The following is a 17,462-nucleotide window of genomic DNA, read 5'->3' as shown; positions in this document are numbered from 1 at the left end:
TGCTTCCCCCAGTTGTGTCCATTTGGCTGGATTTCCTTTGGTGGTGGACCATTCTTGATACACACAGGAAACTGTTGAGCATGAAATACCCAGCTGCTTTGCAGTACTTGACACACTCAAACCAGTGCGCCTGGCACCTACTACCATACCCTGTTCAAAGGCACTTACATATTTGGTCTTGCCCATTCACCCTCTAAATGGCACACATACACAATCCATGTCTTAATTGTCTCAAGGCTTAAAAATATTTATATTAAATTATATTATTATTATTATATTAAAATATTTATTTAACCTGTCTCCTCCCCTTCACCTACATTGACTGAAGTAGATTTAACAAGGAATAACAATAAGGGATCATAGCTTTCATCTGGATTCACCTGGTCAGTCTGTCATTGAAATGTCCCTAATGTTTTGTCCACTCAGTGTATACTGTGTGCTATACATGTGACAGACGGGAAGTTGCGGAAACTTAATCCAGGGCCTCTGGGTTACGTGGTCAGCCTGTTTGAGCTGTATAGAGCAGTTCACAACATACATGTCCCCTAGTCTGTTTTCTTTCCATAAAAATATCAGGATACGTGAGAGGTGTGCACCTTGACTTCACCTTGTGTGTACATGAGTTTTATGTTTGTGGTTAAGAGACGTGCATGTCTGTATGTGTGTGATCCATAACTTACCTCCTCTCATCACATGTATGTGCATAGCTTGACCCTTCTCCTCATTATCATCCCCAGGCCACCACCAGCCACCCCTGCCCAGAGGAGGTTACATGCGCTCCCCCTCGTGGACCCGTTGCAGCAAGGCTGAGCCCCCCAGGGAGAGGAAGCACCACAGTGACTCCGACACCACCGCAGGGCCCTTAATGAAGTTGGAGAGGCCTAAGCAGCCCTGAGAGCCCACGGGTCTGGCCCGGAAAGAGAGAGGCCCAGAGCGGACACACCGAGAGCGGGCACAGAGACCACACCAACTGCCCCAACCCCTGCGCCGGGCACTGAGACAACCATGGTGCTGAAGACACTACAGACAGACTGAGCTCTCGATGCTGTGCACTGTATTATAAACTTAACATGAAACGACGGCTGTGAGTGAAATACACAGACACACACACATGCAAACACACACAAAATGACACACGGATATCTGCACAACCACACACACGTACACACATGCTATTTATTGTGTTTTCCATGCAAAGGGTTCCTCTGGCACAAACACTGGAGGGCCAGTGTGATTTTTGAGGCTTTGTTTGGGGTGAAAATCAGGGTATAAGGCTGTCCCTGTGTGGGGAGAATGCTTGGCTAAAAGCATCCCTATCCCTGCAGCATCTTAGGGGTGGGACGGACCCTGAAATCTGTGACAACCTCGGCTACAAAATATCATGTGGCGAAGTTAACGAGACTACCCACTCCAGTCAAATAAATGACTGGAATATGGATGTCATTATGCGATAGTACAGCAGGCAATCTGGAAGTCTTCTTTGTAATTAGAATAAGAGTCCAATCTGAATCTATTGCACAATGTTCTTCCTTACAGTGCCAGGGCCATCTGCTCTCTGAATGACTTTCTTCAGGCTTTCTGTAGGTTGTAACTAACAGGAGTCAATGGGTAGTGTTTCAGTGGGGCCACTCTCCATCGCTCTCTTTTCTTTCCATCCTCTCCCTCTCTCTCTTCTTCTACCTCTCTCTACCTGAGAGGAAACCGGTGTGGCCACAGTAAACTAAATGTATTTGCAGATATGATATGAGATACGACAGCAGCCCTTCTCACCAACATTACATTCAACACTGTGGATCTTGTCCTTTGCCAAACCAAGTGATGTGGGGATGAGTGGTGAAAAAAATAAAGAATTTCATGCAAACAAAGCAAATTTTCTCTGTGGGTGATTTTTGCATTAGAGCACTAACCAAACATTGTGCAGCTGTAGATTGTCTGATAGGGTATTATGAACAGCAGTCTGAGCCTTTCATTATTTATGCTCAACAGACCAAACAAACAAACTCTCGGATTCCTGCCAGGAACACTGTGGAGGAGGAAAACCAGCATCAGCAACATGAAAACAGTTCAATTGAAACCACATTGAAATACTTCAGAGTACACACTTAATCACACAGTGGACAGAGAAGTATTGAATAGCAATAATGTTTAAACAGTCAAAGGAATAACCTTAATTTACTCTCGTCAGCTTCGCCAAAATCAATGGGCTCTGGCACCTCTGTAGAGGTTTAAAATGTCTGCTTTTTAAATGGTGACTGCAGGTTCCTAACTGAGCAGATAGAGGGCAGAACAGAATAAAGTGGGGAATGTACAGTCATACACATATCCATAAACAGCTTTATACCATGGCATTGTTGAATACTCGTTTCTGATTGGCTTGATGTGCATTCTCAAGCGTGCATTATTTAAGTGATAATGCCCGAGAAGCTGGTGTTTGGAGGATATATTGGTACAGGTGCTGCTAGGCCCGAGACGAAGTGGAGGGCCGGCAAACCGTGCCAATGTATCCTCTAAACACCGGCTTCTCGGGCTTTATCACTTTTATACAACGGGTTACAAACCTATTATGGTCTCTCCAGAGGGTGGTGCGGTCTGCACAACGCATCACCAGGGGAAAACGGCCTGCCCTCCAGGACACCTACAGCACCCGACGTCACAGGAAGGCCAAAAAGATCATCAAGAACAACAACCACCTGAGCCACGGCCTGTTCCCGCCACTATCATCCAGAAGGCGAGTCAATACAGGTGCATCAAAGCTGGGACTGAGAGACTGAAAAATAACTTCTATCTCAAGGCCATCAGACTGTTATACAGCTGTCACTAACACAGAGAGGCTGCTGCCTACATAGAGAACTTAAAATCAGTGTCCCCTCTAATAAATGGATCACTAGTCACTTGATTAATGCCACTTTAATAATGCTGTATACATATCTGGCATTACTCATCTCATATGTATATACTGTATTTTAAACCATTCATTGCATCTTGCCTATGCTACTCGGTCATTGATCATCCATTGGGCAGTTGTTGTGGAATTGTTAGATTGTTGTTGCTGTTGTTGTTGTTGCTGCCCTGTCGGAACTAAACGCACAAGCATTTCGCTACACTCGTAATAACATCTGCTAACCATGTGTAAGTGACCAATAGAATTTGATTTGATATTCACATAATGATTGACAATAATAATAATAATAATATTTCATCCTTCCACAAGATATAGTCCTGTCACAAATCTAGGGTTGCTACCCAAGCCGGCTGGTCGTTCGTTCTATCGGTTCGGTTGCCAGAGACGCAACTCAGTCATTCAGCATTTTTGTTCTGTATCTATGAACGTGACCCAGTCGTTCATTCTAAATGTTCCATTGCCATACTGGCTCGCAACGTTCATATCCCTTGCTTGCTAGCTAGCCAACTACAGGTACTTTACAGTCACGTCAAAAAGTGCAGCCTGAATAGCAGCAAAGTAGGAACATGTATTGGAACCGTGTATATAGGAACCACAGGAGGCTGTTGAGGGGAGGACAGCTCATAATAATGGCTGAAATGGAGTGAATGGTATCCTTGGCAGCAGATAATGGGGATCCATGAGAAATACAAATTACAATTATTTATTCCGTTACAGCCGGAATAAATCGTGAGCCCATCCTCCCTAATTAAGGTGCCACCAACACACAGAGGCATGGACTGTGTACATGTAACTGCCAAAATAAACCAGAGGAATAAGTAAATGAAGAATACCAAGTAAATAGAAAGCAGGTGCTTCCACACAGGTGTCGTTCCTGAGTTAATTAAGCAATTAAAATCCCATCATGCTTAGGCTGGGTATAATATTGCTGGGAAAGCCATTATTTTTGGCTACCATCCACAGGGCAGGCGTGCTCACTGAATGGTTTGATGAGCATTAAAACGATGTAAACTATATGCCATGTCCAGCTCAGCAACCAGATCTCAACCTAACTGAACACTTACGGGAGATTCTGGAGTAGCGCCTGAGACAGCATTTTCCACCACCCTCAACAACAAAACAATTCCAAATGATGGAATTTCTCATAGAAGAATGGTGTCACATCCCTCCAGTATAGTTCCAGACACTTGTAGAATCTGTGCCAAATTGCATTGAAGCTGTTCTGGCTCGTGGTGGCCAAGCACTCTACTAAGTCACTATGTTGGTGTTTCCGTCATTTTGGTAGTTACCTGTACACTACTGTATATAAAGCAACACAAAATGTGCCCCCTGTTACTATGGAATGGGATTTCACATCCAGTATAACCAGTGGCACAACTACTCCTGACTTAGGTCATCCTTACAGCACTGTGAGGTCAGAAAACTAATAATAACTCATAGATATGCATTCACACTGGGACATAAAATCTTGTTTTTATTGGTGAATGTCAGATGTTGATAATATATCACACAGCAAACTTCACAATTCTGGATGTATTGTAGTGTTGTAGTGTTGACTTTCATTGAAACAGTCATATACACATTCCTTATGGTGCTTTAAGCAAGATCACTAGATAAACTGAGCCACAAGAACCAGCAGTTAGTCAATCAGGCAGAAAAGCAGGATTGGACTTTAAACACAGTTCAGGCTACACCAAGACATCTGGAATGTACTGTAAAAACATTGTATTTTTTGTTTACGCTGACCCACACAACTAGGCATAGAAGTAGAAACATATTGGTTTATACATATGGTCCAGAATTTAACAATGCTCATTTGATGTATAAATCCATGAATGTATGTAATGTATGTATGTATGTAATTGCAGAGTTCCAAAAACTGTCAGAAATACTGAGATTGAGTGAGGTAGTGACACCTTTATTTTCAGCAGTAAAAGGTTAAAAACAACCTTCAGGAAGTGCAATGCAGATCGGTACAACATCATCTCATTACTTCTCCCAAAACCATCTATTCTGAGAAGTGAATACCAAAACCCCTCTACAGGGTTTCTCCGGGGGTGTGGGAGTAAGCACGGCTTAGCTGGCGTCGCTATGGAGATATACAGTACCAGTTAAAAGTTTGTTTTTTATTACTATTTTCTACTTTGTAGAATAATAGTGAAGACATCAGAACTATGAAATAACACATATGGAATCATGTAGTACCTAAAAATATAAAAATACATTGTGTTTTGGTTACTACAGGATTCCATTGTTTTGAAACGGAGGACTATTTCTGTCTGTAATAAAGCCCCTTTGTGGGGAAAAACTCATTTTGATTGGCTATGCACACCCAGGCCCACCCATGGTGCGCCCCTGCCCAGTCATCTGAAATCCATAGATTAGGGCCTAATGATTTTTTTACAATCAACATTTTCAATCAACATTTTCTTTATATGAACTGTAACTGTAACTGTAAATTGATGCGTTTATATTTTTGTTCAGTATACACACATATCTCAATAATTCACAAAAGATGTTTGAAGTTCATCTGTTGTCAGTTGACTTGAGTTATAGCAACATTGAGAGAGCATAAGAGGTGAGGTAGTGTACACTAGTTGTACTCAGAAATAGAGCTTGTCAGAAGCTGTTTTCCTGTGGGGGAAAGTGGGCGGGTAGAAGTGTGGCTGTTGTTTTTTGCAAAAGACTGAAAAATGCCATTTAGAAGACGTGTTCTCTTCAATTAGACCTACTAACAGTTTGAAGCTCAACCAGAAAGAGGATAAAATACAATGTAAATGTCATACTGTCCCAGTGTTACAGTCTGATCTACATGGACTGGATTTCTGCTGAGTTTTCTGAAAACCCTCTGCAGTCACATGGCTGTTTAGTTAACAAGTGTCAATGACTGAAGAGAGACATGGAAACATGAACACGTCGCTGAAATTCAACAAGGTCAGAAGGTAGCAAAAACGTTTAAGATTAAATCAGATTTGCTAGTTCTTGCTGTGAAATGTTACCCCACTCTTCCACCAAGGCACCTGCAAGTTCCCAGACATTTCTGGGGGGGAACGGCGCTAGCCCTCACCCGCCGATCCAACAGGTCCCAGACGTGCTCAATGGGATTGAGATCTGGGCTCTTCGCTGGCTATGGCAGAACACTGACATTCCTATCTTGCAGGAAATCATGCACAGAACGAACAGTATGGCTGGTGGCATTGTCATGCTGGAGGGTCATGCCAGAATGAGCCTGCAGGAAGGGTACCACATGAGGGAGGAGGACGTCTTCCCTGTAACGCACAGCGTCGAGATTGCCTGCAATGACAACAAGCTCAGTCCGATGATGCTGTGACACACCGCCCCAGACCATGACGGACCCTCCACCTCCAAATCAATCCCGCTCCAGAATACAGACCTCGGTGTAACGCTCATTCCTTCGACGATAAACGCAAATCTAACCATCACCCCATGTGAGACAAAACCGCGACTCGTCAGTGAAGAGCACTTTTTGACAGTCCTGTCCAGCGACGGTGGGTTTGTGCCCACAGGCGACGTTGCTGCCGGTGATGTCTGGGGAGGACCTGCCTTACAACAGGCCTACAAGCCCTCAGTCCAGCCTCTCTCAGCCTATTGCGGACAGTCTGAGCACTGATGGAGGGATTGTGCGTTCCTGGTGTAACTCGGGCAGTTGTTGTTGCCATCCTGTACCTGTTGCAGGTGTGATGTTCGGATGTACCGATCCTCTGCAGGTGTTGTTACACGTGGTCTGCCACTGCGAGGATGATCAGCTGTCCGTTCTGTCTCCCTGTAGCGTTGTCTTAGGCTTCTCACAGTACAGACATTGCAATTTATTGCCATGGCAACATCTGCAGTCCTCATGCCTCCTTGCAGCATGACTAAGGCACATTCACGCAGATTAGCAGGGACCCTGCGCATCTTTCTTTTGGTGTTTTTCAGAGTCAGTAGAAAGGCCTCTTTAGTGTCCTAAGTTTTCATAACTGTGACCTTAATTGCCTACTGTCTGTAAACTGTTATTAACAACCCTTCCACATGTGCATGTTCATTCATTGTTTAAGCATGGGAAACAGTGTTTAAACACTTTACAATGAAGATCTGTGAAGTTATTTGGATTTTTACGAATTATCTTTGAAAGACAGGGTCCTGAAAAAAGGAACATTTATTTTTTTGCTGAGTTTATAAAAACAATATATTTTCCCTGTGACAAAGATGTGACGACCATGGTCTCTAGGGCCTTAGAATGACCACACAGGCCCTGAAATGCACTATGGTCAGGATAAAGGAGGAACATAGTGCAGCAGGGAATCTCCAGGGAAGGAAAGGAATGGTAGAGTGGATATCCTTCACAGATTGATGAATCTCATGCCCTGCAAAACCAAAATACAGGAACACCTTTTTGCATTCCCATTTGAATAAAAAAAGTCTACATGAGAATTTGCACAATCTAGGCCGTTGGAGCAGATTCCCTGCTGCACCCCACAATCCTCAATCTGTAGCCATCAGGGACACGGTGCAGGGGTGCCTTCTTAAACCTGACACCCTCTCCTGATATCAGTCTGTCTGGGTCATGTCAAGTGCCCTCCCCTCACCATATGAAGTCTCAACATGTCCCTCCAGTGGCCTAGTTGGGTGGGGGCCAGGTCAGACGTGGTGTCAGTCTACAGGTAAAGAGCCTGTTTGCGTTGCTGCTCCTGGGGGGACTCTTCCATCCCCTGGTCCTTGTTCCAGTTCCTGAGGCCCTCGGGAAAGGAGGTGTCCTCCTCCATGGCCCCCGTCCCCTCCACAAACTCCTCATACGTAGACTTCTCCTCGTAGGGGCGAGGACCCAGCAGCTCCAGAATATCAGCCTTGTCCAGAACCTCCTTCTCCAGGAGACGCCTACCCACCTGGAGGGGAGACACAGGGGAGCGGATGGAGGTTAGACCACTTTTCAACCATGTTCTACAGTTGAAGTCGGAAGGTTACATACACCTTAGCCAAATACATTTAAACTCAGTTTTTCCCCAATTCCTGACATTTAATCCTAGTAAACATTTCCTGTATTAGGTCAGTTATGATCACCCCTTTATTTTAAGAATGTGAAATGTCAGAATAATAGTAGAGAGAATTATTTATTTCAGCTTTTATTTCTTTCATCACATTCCCAGTGGGTCAGAAGTTTACATACACTCAATTAGCATTTGGTAGCATTGCCTTTAAATTGTTTAACTTGGGTCAAATGTTTTGGGTAGCCTTCCACAAGCTTCCCACAATAAGTTGGGTGAATTTTGGCCCCTTCCTCCTGACAGAGCTGGTGTAACTGAGTCAGGTTTGTAGGCCTCCTTGCTCGCACACGCTTTTTCAGTTCTGCCCACAAATTTACTATAGGTTGGGGTCAGGGCTTTTCGAATACCACTCCAATACCTTGACTTTGTTGTCCTTAAGCCATTTTGCCACAACTTTGGAAGTATGCTTGGGGTTAATGTCCAGTTGGAACCCATTTGTGACAGAGCTTTAACTTCCTGATTGATATCTTGAGATGTTGCTTCAATATATCCACATAATTTTCCATCCCTCATGGTGGCATCTATTTTGTGAAGTGCACCAGTTCCTCCTGCAGCAAAGCACTCCCAGGGCATGATGCTGCCACCCCTGTGCTTCACAGTTGGGATGACGTTCTTCGGCTTGCAAGCCTCCCCCTTTTTCCTCCAAACAGTGGCCAAACAGTTCTATTTTTGTTTCATCAGACCAGAGGACATTTCTCCAAAAAGTATCATCTTTGTCCCCATGTGCAGTTGCAATCCATACTCTGGCTTTTAATTGGCGGTTTTGGAGCATTGGCTTCTTCCTTGCTGAGCGGCCTTTCAGGTTATGTCGATATAGGACTCGTTTTACTGTGGATATAGATAATTTTGTCCCGAGTTTGAAGGTAGGCCTTGAAAAACATCCACAGGTACACCTCCAATTGACTCAAATGATGTAATTTAGCCTATCAGAAGCTTCTAAAGCCATGACATAATTGTCTGGAATTTTCCAAGCTGTTTAAAGGCATAGTCAACTTAGTGTATGTAAACTTCTGACGCACTGGAATTGTGATACAGTGAATTATAAGTGAAATAATCTGTCTGTAAACAATTGTTGGAAAAATTACTTGTGTCATGCACAAAGTAGATGTCCTAACAGACATGCCAAAACTATAGTTTGTTAATAAGAAATGTGTGGAGTGGTTGAAAAACAAGTTTTAATGACTCCAATCTAGGGGCATGTAAACTTCCGACTTATATACCTTTCTGATACATTATTGATGTGTTTGCCATCCTATTTATCCCCCTCTTAGTGTTAAAACCTCTTTGGGCTAGGGGGCAGTATTTTGACGTCTGGATGAAAAGCGTGCCCAAAGTAAACTGCCTGCTACTCAAGCCCAGAAGCTAGGATATGCATATAATTGATAGATTTGAATAGAAAACACTAACCTTTCTAAAACGTTTAAAATAATGTCTGTGAGTATAACAGAACTGATATGGCAACAAAAAAAATGAGGACAACCCCCTTGGACCTCCTCTCTCGATATCTCACTCCTCTGTCACCATCTCTCCTCCTTCTCTCCCTCCCCCTCACCTTCTCCACCACATCTCTCTTCTCAGTGATGAGCTGGTGTGTGCGTTGGAAAGCAGCGTCTATGAGTGAGCGAACCTCCTGGTCTATGAGCTGGGCCGTGGGCTCGCTGTAAGGCTTCTCCATCACCATCTCTCCCTGCCTGGGGAGCTCAAAAGACACCTGGCCCACCACCTCACTCATCCCAAACTGAACCACCTGAGAGAAGGATCGAGGGGGAGAGAGAGGTTAAAATTAGAGTGTGTGTGTGTGTGTGCGCGCATGTGTGTTTACCTGTGCGTAGGCAGACTGCGTGACCTTCCTGAGGTCATCCTGTGCCCCTGTGGTGATCTTCCCAAAAAAGACCTGCTCTGCCACGCGTCCCCCCAGCATCATACACATCCTGTCAAACAGCTGCTCCCGCGTGAACAGGTACTGCTCCTTAGGGAGGTACTGAGCATACCCCAAACCCTTCCCCCGGGGGATGATTGACACCTGGGACAGGAGAGGAAACCAACAGGTAAGATCCTACATTCTGCTCAGGGTGAAATTGAGGGATAGGTAGAACAGGGACAGTAAGGACAGAGAAGAGACAGTGGTTGGGGATAAAAAGGTGATAGAAGAGGAGAGAATGCTATTGAGGAGGGAAGAGAGGAGGAGATGGCCACACACCTTGAGCAGAGGGTCAGCGTGTTCCAGGTACCAGCCCACCACAGCATGGCCAGCCTCGTGGTATGCTACAGTGGTCTTCTCTACTGCCTGTAGTACCTGGGTCTTCTTCTCCAGACCTGGGGGGGAAAGGAGGTCATGTTTACAACCACAAAGTGTGTGTGAGTTTCATGTCTCAAGGCTGCACTTGTGTGTGTTAGGGGAGGGGGCTTGGTTACTTGTTCAGGAGTAAAAGAGTGGCCTCACTGGCCCCGACAGACAGGGCAGAAAGGTCATGTCAACACCAGTCAGTCTGACAGTTACATTCCAAAGATGAACTCCTCGTTTGAGCCCTGACCCCTGACATCCACTCTCCCCACCATCCCCCAGTCAGTGACAGTAGCTTACCTCCGATGACCCTCTCGATGGCCTGCTCAAAGTGCTTGACGATGATAGACTCGTTAAGGTAGCGTGCTGCTATCAGGGCCGCCTCATTACACACGTTGGCAATATCAGCTCCTGTATGTTGACAGAACCATGTACTGTGTTAATTTCGTCATTACTTTTAAAGGGATAGTTTGGGACTTTGGCAAATCCCTTTATCTACTTCCCTCACGAGCAAATTCTAACTAGAGTATCGCAAAGACTGGAAGTATTTGGGTAAAGCTAGCGCAAAGACAAAGTCTCGCTAATGCTAGTTTGCTTTGGCCTGCAAAGCCACCTCTAACTTCCTTCATACTGGACACAGAGACATAAAAAATGGTATCCATGAGTTCATCTGACTCATTTCCAAAATCCGAACCATCCCTTACACAGCTATCTGTCAACGTGCACACAGACAAACACACCTGGCCCTGCACTCACCAGTGAAGCCAGGCGTGAGGGCAGCTAGTTTCCTGGCCAAAGCTTCAGAGTCTATACTGGAGTCCAGCTTCAGAGGCCTCAGATGGACCTTAAAGATGGACGCTCTGCCCTTTATGTCTGGTGGACCTGAGAGGAGAAGAGGGGAGAGAGAGAGAGAATTTGAATTAGTGTAGGGATAGAAAGGGAAAAAGAAGGGGGATCGGGTTTGACAGGGAGGAAGTGTAACATATTTATGGGAACGGATGACTGGCCCAGGCAGGAGAGGAAGAGGGAAAACATTGACACCCTAGTCAGAAGGCCCAGCGGAGCAGCTTGCCTCCTATCCCTAATGGTTACTGTCCTCCGGATACATAACCTTTCGGTATATAGAAGCTCTCGCTCAGGCTGCAGTTAGTTTCCATGACAGACAGAAGAATGCAGGCCAGTGAGGCCAGGCCAGAGCTGCCTTTCATTGTACAGCTGGACTGGACTTTGGGGAAAATGGATCCCAGCCGTCAGAAATAGCCTAGATCAGCCATCTCACCTCACTCACAAAGAGTACAACCACATGACATAACATGTTACTGCAATGTTGGGCACAGCTCAAATCAGACCGCTATCGACACAGATAAGGCAATTAGGCAAGTTATGATATCACTGATAATGGCAAAAACATTTTGCAGTCAGTGCTTTTGCACCTGTACTTTTGCCAAGAATGTGACCAAAAATATGTCTGTGCACTTAAAGTTCTCACTTCTAAAATGGCTTGATTACAAGGACTAATTGCTTTTACTGCATTGCTGAGATGGGGTCATGTCAAACTCTAATCATGTCGGCAAGGGCTGTAGGGAGTGCTTTCATTACCCAGGGAAAGGTCTTAATCATATTCATTTCAGCCAGGGCTGTATGGGACTAGAATATGGAGACTAGACAGTGGTCTAACATAGATAGACCAGGAGTTTTTCACTGACCACATGACCCAACTGCGAAAAACTCTGGGCTCTAGTTAGAATTTATAGCGCAGGGGTTTTCCTGTTCAGGTTAAACACCTTTCCCTAAACTCACAGGGCCAAGCTAGCTCGTTGCTGTGGTAATGGGGGTCAGGAGAGGCGGGACGGCACTGGACAGGCATGGCGTGCTAATGTCATGAGATATGCCGGCTGGCTCAGGCTGGGTAATCCCTCAATAGACTGCGCTGAAGATGCTAATCCAAAGACAGGGCAGAAAACTCATTCTGTTTGTAGGCTGTGTTGACCAGAGAGGAAGAGCAAAGAAAGCAAGGCTAATGCCACGTTAATACAGGGGACTCTATTCCAGGTAAACCATGTTTAATCCAGGTAAACTACGCTCTTTGAGTCACAGTACTGAACACACTGATAAAGCACTTTTTACGTAGCTTTAACTGTAGAAATAAACATCATTGTGTATACCCTATAGCGGCTAGGTAGCAGCATCTACCCAACTCCACATACTGTGACGTATATGTAGAATGCACTGTATATGTGAGGTACTGATAGAGTTGGACTCTGAAAGAGGGGCCAATGAATTGTCTGATAGTCTGTAACAATGGCTATGTTGATCTGTGGCGACAGGTAGGGACAGATTAGGCCCTGCTAAAGTTAGACTATCTGTACCTACTACAGTATTTAGATCATTGACATAAATGTAGAGCTATGACAGAAATAAACAGGTCCAGGCCACACAGATGCTATTTATGGCGTGGACTGACTGTACCGTACCTATGTAAATCTGTCTGTCGAAGCGCCCAGGTCTCATCAGTGCTGGGTCCAGGATGTCTGGTCGGTTGGTTCCAGCCAAGACGACCACGTTAGTGCTGGTGTTGAACCCTACAGACCCAACAGAGAAGTGATGGGAAAAACACAGTTGAGTTTATATGGAAGGGTCACATTATAAACAGGACACAGATAACTATGGTTAATTAAACATGGCACATTCATTGAGTGTCTTTGGGAATCATTTCCCTTTTTTTGCTTCATTTAACCTTCAATTAACCAGTGTAGGACGTCCAAACCAGACCTACCATCCATCTCCACTAGCAGCTGGTTGAGTGTGTTCTCCTGCTCACTCTGTCCCCCAAAGTTCCCTCTGCCTCTCTTCCTGCCCACAGCATCTATCTCATCGATGAACAGGATGCAGGGAGCGTTCTTACGGGCCATGGCAAACATATTCCTAACCTGGAAAAGGGAAAGGCATGGGTTACATTACTGGGTAGGTCCATAGCACAACAAATCAACACTATAGCAAAGTTTATCATGCTACATTGTATAAAACACATGCCAATACAGTGATTCAGAGAGTCAAGTATTTATTCCCATAGAGGAGTGAAACAAGTGCGTGACCTCAAAGCAAATATTTAGACAAAGAGAGAAATCCACCCTGTTATCCAACTGTCCCTCTTCCTCCCCTCTCCCCTGGGGTAGTACTCACCCTGGCTGGACCCACGCCAACAAACATCTCCTGGAACTCAGATCCGTTGACGGTGATGAAGGGGACATTGGCCTCTCCGGCTGTGGCCTTGGCTAGCAGGGTCTTCCCTGTGCCGGGGGGACCCGACAACACTGCACCCTGGGAAGCACATGGTCATAGCTGGTATAAGTGGGCACTCTTGTGAGTACTTGGAGGTTAGAGTGCAGTGGTGACTGAGATGCAAAGGAAATGTCTATGCAAACAAACAGCCAATTAACTATAATCTCAGCTCTTCATACTGCATAGACAAATTCAACTGCACAGTGTTTTCCTGACATGGCCATGAACTCCAACACACTGCTATTTTTTCTCTTGGTGAGCATCATCCTGAACAACAGGTTAATCCGAATAGTGTTTCAGACGCTGGTATGGTATCTAAAGAAAGAGTTACCTTGGGGATCTTGGCTCCCAGGTCCTGGTACTGCCGGGGGTTCTTCAGGAAGTTGACAAACTCTAGGATCTCCAGCTTGGCCTCTTCGCAGCCCGCCACATCTTTAAATCTCACGTCAATGTTGTCCTTCATGATCTTGGCCTTGGATTCGCCCATGCTGAAGGGGTTGCCCCGCCCCCCGCTACGGCCTCCTGCCATTGGTCCCTGGCGCATGGTGAAGAGCAAGAAGCCAACCAGCAACAGGGTTGGAAGAATGCTCATCAGGAAAGTACTATATATAAATAAAAGAGGAGAGATCAGCATTAAGGGGCCAATCAATCTATCAACATCTCCAGGGTCAGTGAGAGCATGATAGAGAGGACCATCAAATGAGTTCCAACCCCACAGCTCCTAATCTGAACAACATTCAAATAAAGTCTTCCTGTTCCCACAGCTCTTCATCCATCCCATGGCCTTGACCTCATGATGTCTCACCCGTCGCTCTCGCTTCCATAGATCACAGGTACTCTGTGTGTAGAGTCCAGGCCCATCTCCTGCTGGGCCAGCTCCAGGTTGTGTTCAAACGTCTCCACGCTGCCGATGTTGAACCAAAGGTAGCTCTGTGACACAGAGAGACAAGGGGATGTGAACACAATTATAACTGTTGGCATTCCTCACTGGTTAAATTCTAAGCAAAACATTATGGAACGTAACCACATAAGACTAAAGAATACATCTAAATCCAAATGCTTATCTTACTAACTTGTAAACTCTATACATGCCTTGAAGTCCAAAGAAAGGGGACCTATCGATAGTGTAAAAAAAAAAAAAAAAGACTCCCAAATGTCTCCCCTGTGATTATTTGGTACATACCACCTCTGACGTGTTGACTCCATGCACCGGGATGACTCTGACATACTGTTTGTTGACTACCTCCAGACGGTCCACCTGTACAGAGAACACATCAGACACATCAAAGAATGAAGACCTCAGACTCACTGTTCCACACACAAACAATGACATAACAGCTCCAGGCATGAAAACACATGCAATAATACTTTACTTATGGGTCTAATAAAACATTATTACATAGTAACTACTGAAGAAAAGTAAACATAGCCCCTGTCTCTCACCAGACCTCTAGCCAGGTAGTTATTTACAAAGTCTTTCCAGGAGACTTCCTTCCCAGTCTCTCGGAAGTAGAAATACAGGAACGCAGAGGCCATGCCGGCGAATCCGACCGCGACATTGCGCGTGGTCTTCTCATCCCAGGGGAAATCATTCTGTCAGATTCAGAGAAAACAATGAGGGGAAACAGGGTGGAAATTATGTATACAGAAGACCGTCTCATCAACACACACACAAGCAAACACACACAGACACAGTGTCTGAGTGGAAGCAGGCAGAGTGGTGCTCTGGCCACCGTCTGCCTCCCTCTCATGCAAACTGTCAACTCCCCCATTAACAGTATGATAAAAGGTGACCCTTTATCCTCTTACATAGCAGCCCTTTAGAAATAGAAACTCAACCTTTTTTACTTTCCTCTCTCTTGCATTACATAACAGGCTGCCAAACGAGGCATTATTGACTGACGTGTTTATGTAGCGTCTCTGGTTCAGATCAGGTAGATTAAAGGGGTGGAAAATCAAACATGAATGATGACAGAGTGCTGTTGCTACGGAGAAAACAGGCACACCTTGTTTGTTTACATGTCTGCTCTGTAGAAAGCGGAGGCTTTGAAACAGACCTGGAAGCGTGTCCACCAGTCTGATTCATCCTTCCTTCCGCCTCTCCTCCTCTCTCTCTCGCCACCTGCATTTGGTCCCCCTTCTCCTCCGCCCTGAGATTCTGGCTCTTTGGTGTTCTCATCTAAACAAGCAAAATGACACAATAAATTAAATCACAGACAACTGGCTGTCCACCATTGACATCCCAGTGTTTTAACAGTGGGCCAGTAGAGAGACAGGATATAGGCCATCAGTCATACCTCCGGTCTCTTCAGATGATTTGTTCACTCCAGGAGTGTCCTCACTCTTTGGGAAGAACTTCTCAAATCCTAAAGCAATTAAAACATGGAATTAGCATAGGGATAAAGATGTAGGACGCAATCAAACAACAAGAAAAATGAATTGCACAGTAATCTGTAATTTCCATGGTCATTACATGCATAGATGATAACATCAAAACATTCCTGGTGTTAGAGTGAGTTACCTCGTGGGGGACTGGAACTGAGCAATCGAGCCAATGTGTAAATGCATTGATTTAATCCCATGGGATTGATTCTTTTTAATGTGGAACACTGAGGAGAGAGCAGGATTGGATTAACACAGCCTACCTTGAATCTCATATTTGAAAGGGTTAACATATCTGCATTAGGCTACAACAATACACAGTTGAAGACAATTAATTTGTTATTCACTGAATATTCTAATTATGCTCCCAAACATTTAAATGGGTATAGCAGCAGACTTACTTTTTATAGTTTACTCTCTGTTAGCCCCTCTACAAAACATTTTTGGGTGTGCATCATTTTTTAATCCCTTTTACTATTCCCTGAATATACAACACATCCACACATCATAGTAACTGATTCTTATTATAGTAAATAATATTAAAAAGTCCTTAATAAACAGATTAACTCATTAAACTGATGTTAGGCTATAAAAGCATCGATTTGGCAAAAGGCCCTAGAATGTTTCACGCAATTTGGGTCAAGGCTAGAAAAATACTAAAGGCTCCGATACCGTTGCGACGGGATGCAGTTTGTCAAATTTACGTCAAAAGTAGACTTATTTTGCATTTTATCTAACCCTAACAAATTGTCCTAAATTTAACCAAATTATCATAAAATATTACGATAATTCTCCTAACCTGCTACGAAAAGTCAAATCTGACGTTAATTTGATCAAAACTGGAGAGATCCCTTCTAGCCATGACCCATAATGAGCTGCAGCGGAGACGAACCTTCCCCACAGAACGCAGCAACTCGATATGTTATGTAATGAACGAGGGGAAAAAAGTTTCATAAGCAAGGAAGGGATCTTTATGCAAGAAACTCTTTATGACAAAGTTCATCAAGTAAAGGCAAACAAGGCTTAATCATGCATTTGTAAATATATTGTAAATTTGGCATTAATGTGTGATATCATTACATGGCTCTTTTGCAAATTGACGGCAGACGGAATTATTTAAAGAAATGACACCCTACCTTCGATAATGCGCTAACGTTACTGTAGCGAAAAGCTGCAGGGATGGTGGCGCAGCCTCTGCCCCAAGCCTGCACCCCGTTCCGCAGGGGCACAACACTCACTGAAAGCAGCCCCATCATGCGAACCATATTTCGGCTGAAGCAGACAGAGTATCCCCCTGTTGCGGTAGATCGACTCCCGAGCCTCAACTGTTTAAAACTAGCTACGATTAACACAGAATGAGATAAACCAAGTCATCAACCATATATAAGCCTGACGTAAAATAATGTAAACAAAAAATAACATTCACATATACGTATCTATGCATCTATCATTGCTGTCAATCATTCGTTTTGTGAATTGTACAATAAGGAAATTCGATTAATTCTAGTTAAAGTATTCACATTTTATTGTTTTTATGTTCGTGCATTCCCACGACCTCATCCGGTCCTTC

General features: G+C 44.5%; 2 protein-coding genes across 4 annotated transcripts in view; one reads left to right on the top strand and one right to left on the bottom strand.

The window, feature by feature from the left end:
* Positions 1–1,872, top strand: part of LOC139384763 (dysbindin domain-containing protein 1-like) — a 33,534-nt gene extending 31,662 nt beyond the window's left edge. The window contains exon 4 of one of the 3 annotated variants that reach the window (XM_071129636.1): positions 738–1,872. In XM_071129636.1, the coding sequence (XP_070985737.1) occupies positions 738–895 (158 nt within the window). In that variant the 3' untranslated portion in view covers positions 896–1,872. The remainder of the gene's footprint in view (positions 1–737) is intronic. The other 2 variants (XM_071129635.1, XM_071129637.1) reach the window with 2 other exon arrangements.
* Positions 1,873–4,349: 2,477 nt separating this feature from the next.
* Positions 4,350–17,233, bottom strand: LOC139384307 (mitochondrial inner membrane m-AAA protease component AFG3L1-like). The gene is made up of 17 exons (XM_071128986.1): positions 17,029–17,233; positions 16,032–16,119; positions 15,808–15,876; positions 15,568–15,689; positions 14,954–15,103; positions 14,694–14,768; positions 14,316–14,440; positions 13,842–14,112; positions 13,412–13,549; positions 13,005–13,158; positions 12,703–12,810; positions 10,985–11,110; positions 10,529–10,639; positions 10,145–10,260; positions 9,767–9,967; positions 9,497–9,691; positions 4,350–7,785 (listed from the first exon to the last, which is right to left on the bottom strand). The coding sequence occupies exons 1-17, from the start codon at positions 17,155–17,157 to the stop codon at positions 7,558–7,560; spliced, it is 2,406 nt and encodes an 801-aa protein (XP_070985087.1). The 5' UTR covers positions 17,158–17,233; the 3' UTR covers positions 4,350–7,557.
* Between the last annotated feature and the right edge of the window lie 229 nt (positions 17,234–17,462).

Source organism: Oncorhynchus clarkii, chromosome 26, assembly GCF_045791955.1.
Source record: "Oncorhynchus clarkii lewisi isolate Uvic-CL-2024 chromosome 26, UVic_Ocla_1.0, whole genome shotgun sequence".
NCBI lineage: Eukaryota > Metazoa > Chordata > Actinopteri > Salmoniformes > Salmonidae > Oncorhynchus > Oncorhynchus clarkii.
This window is presented reverse-complemented; position numbering and strand designations above follow the sequence as displayed.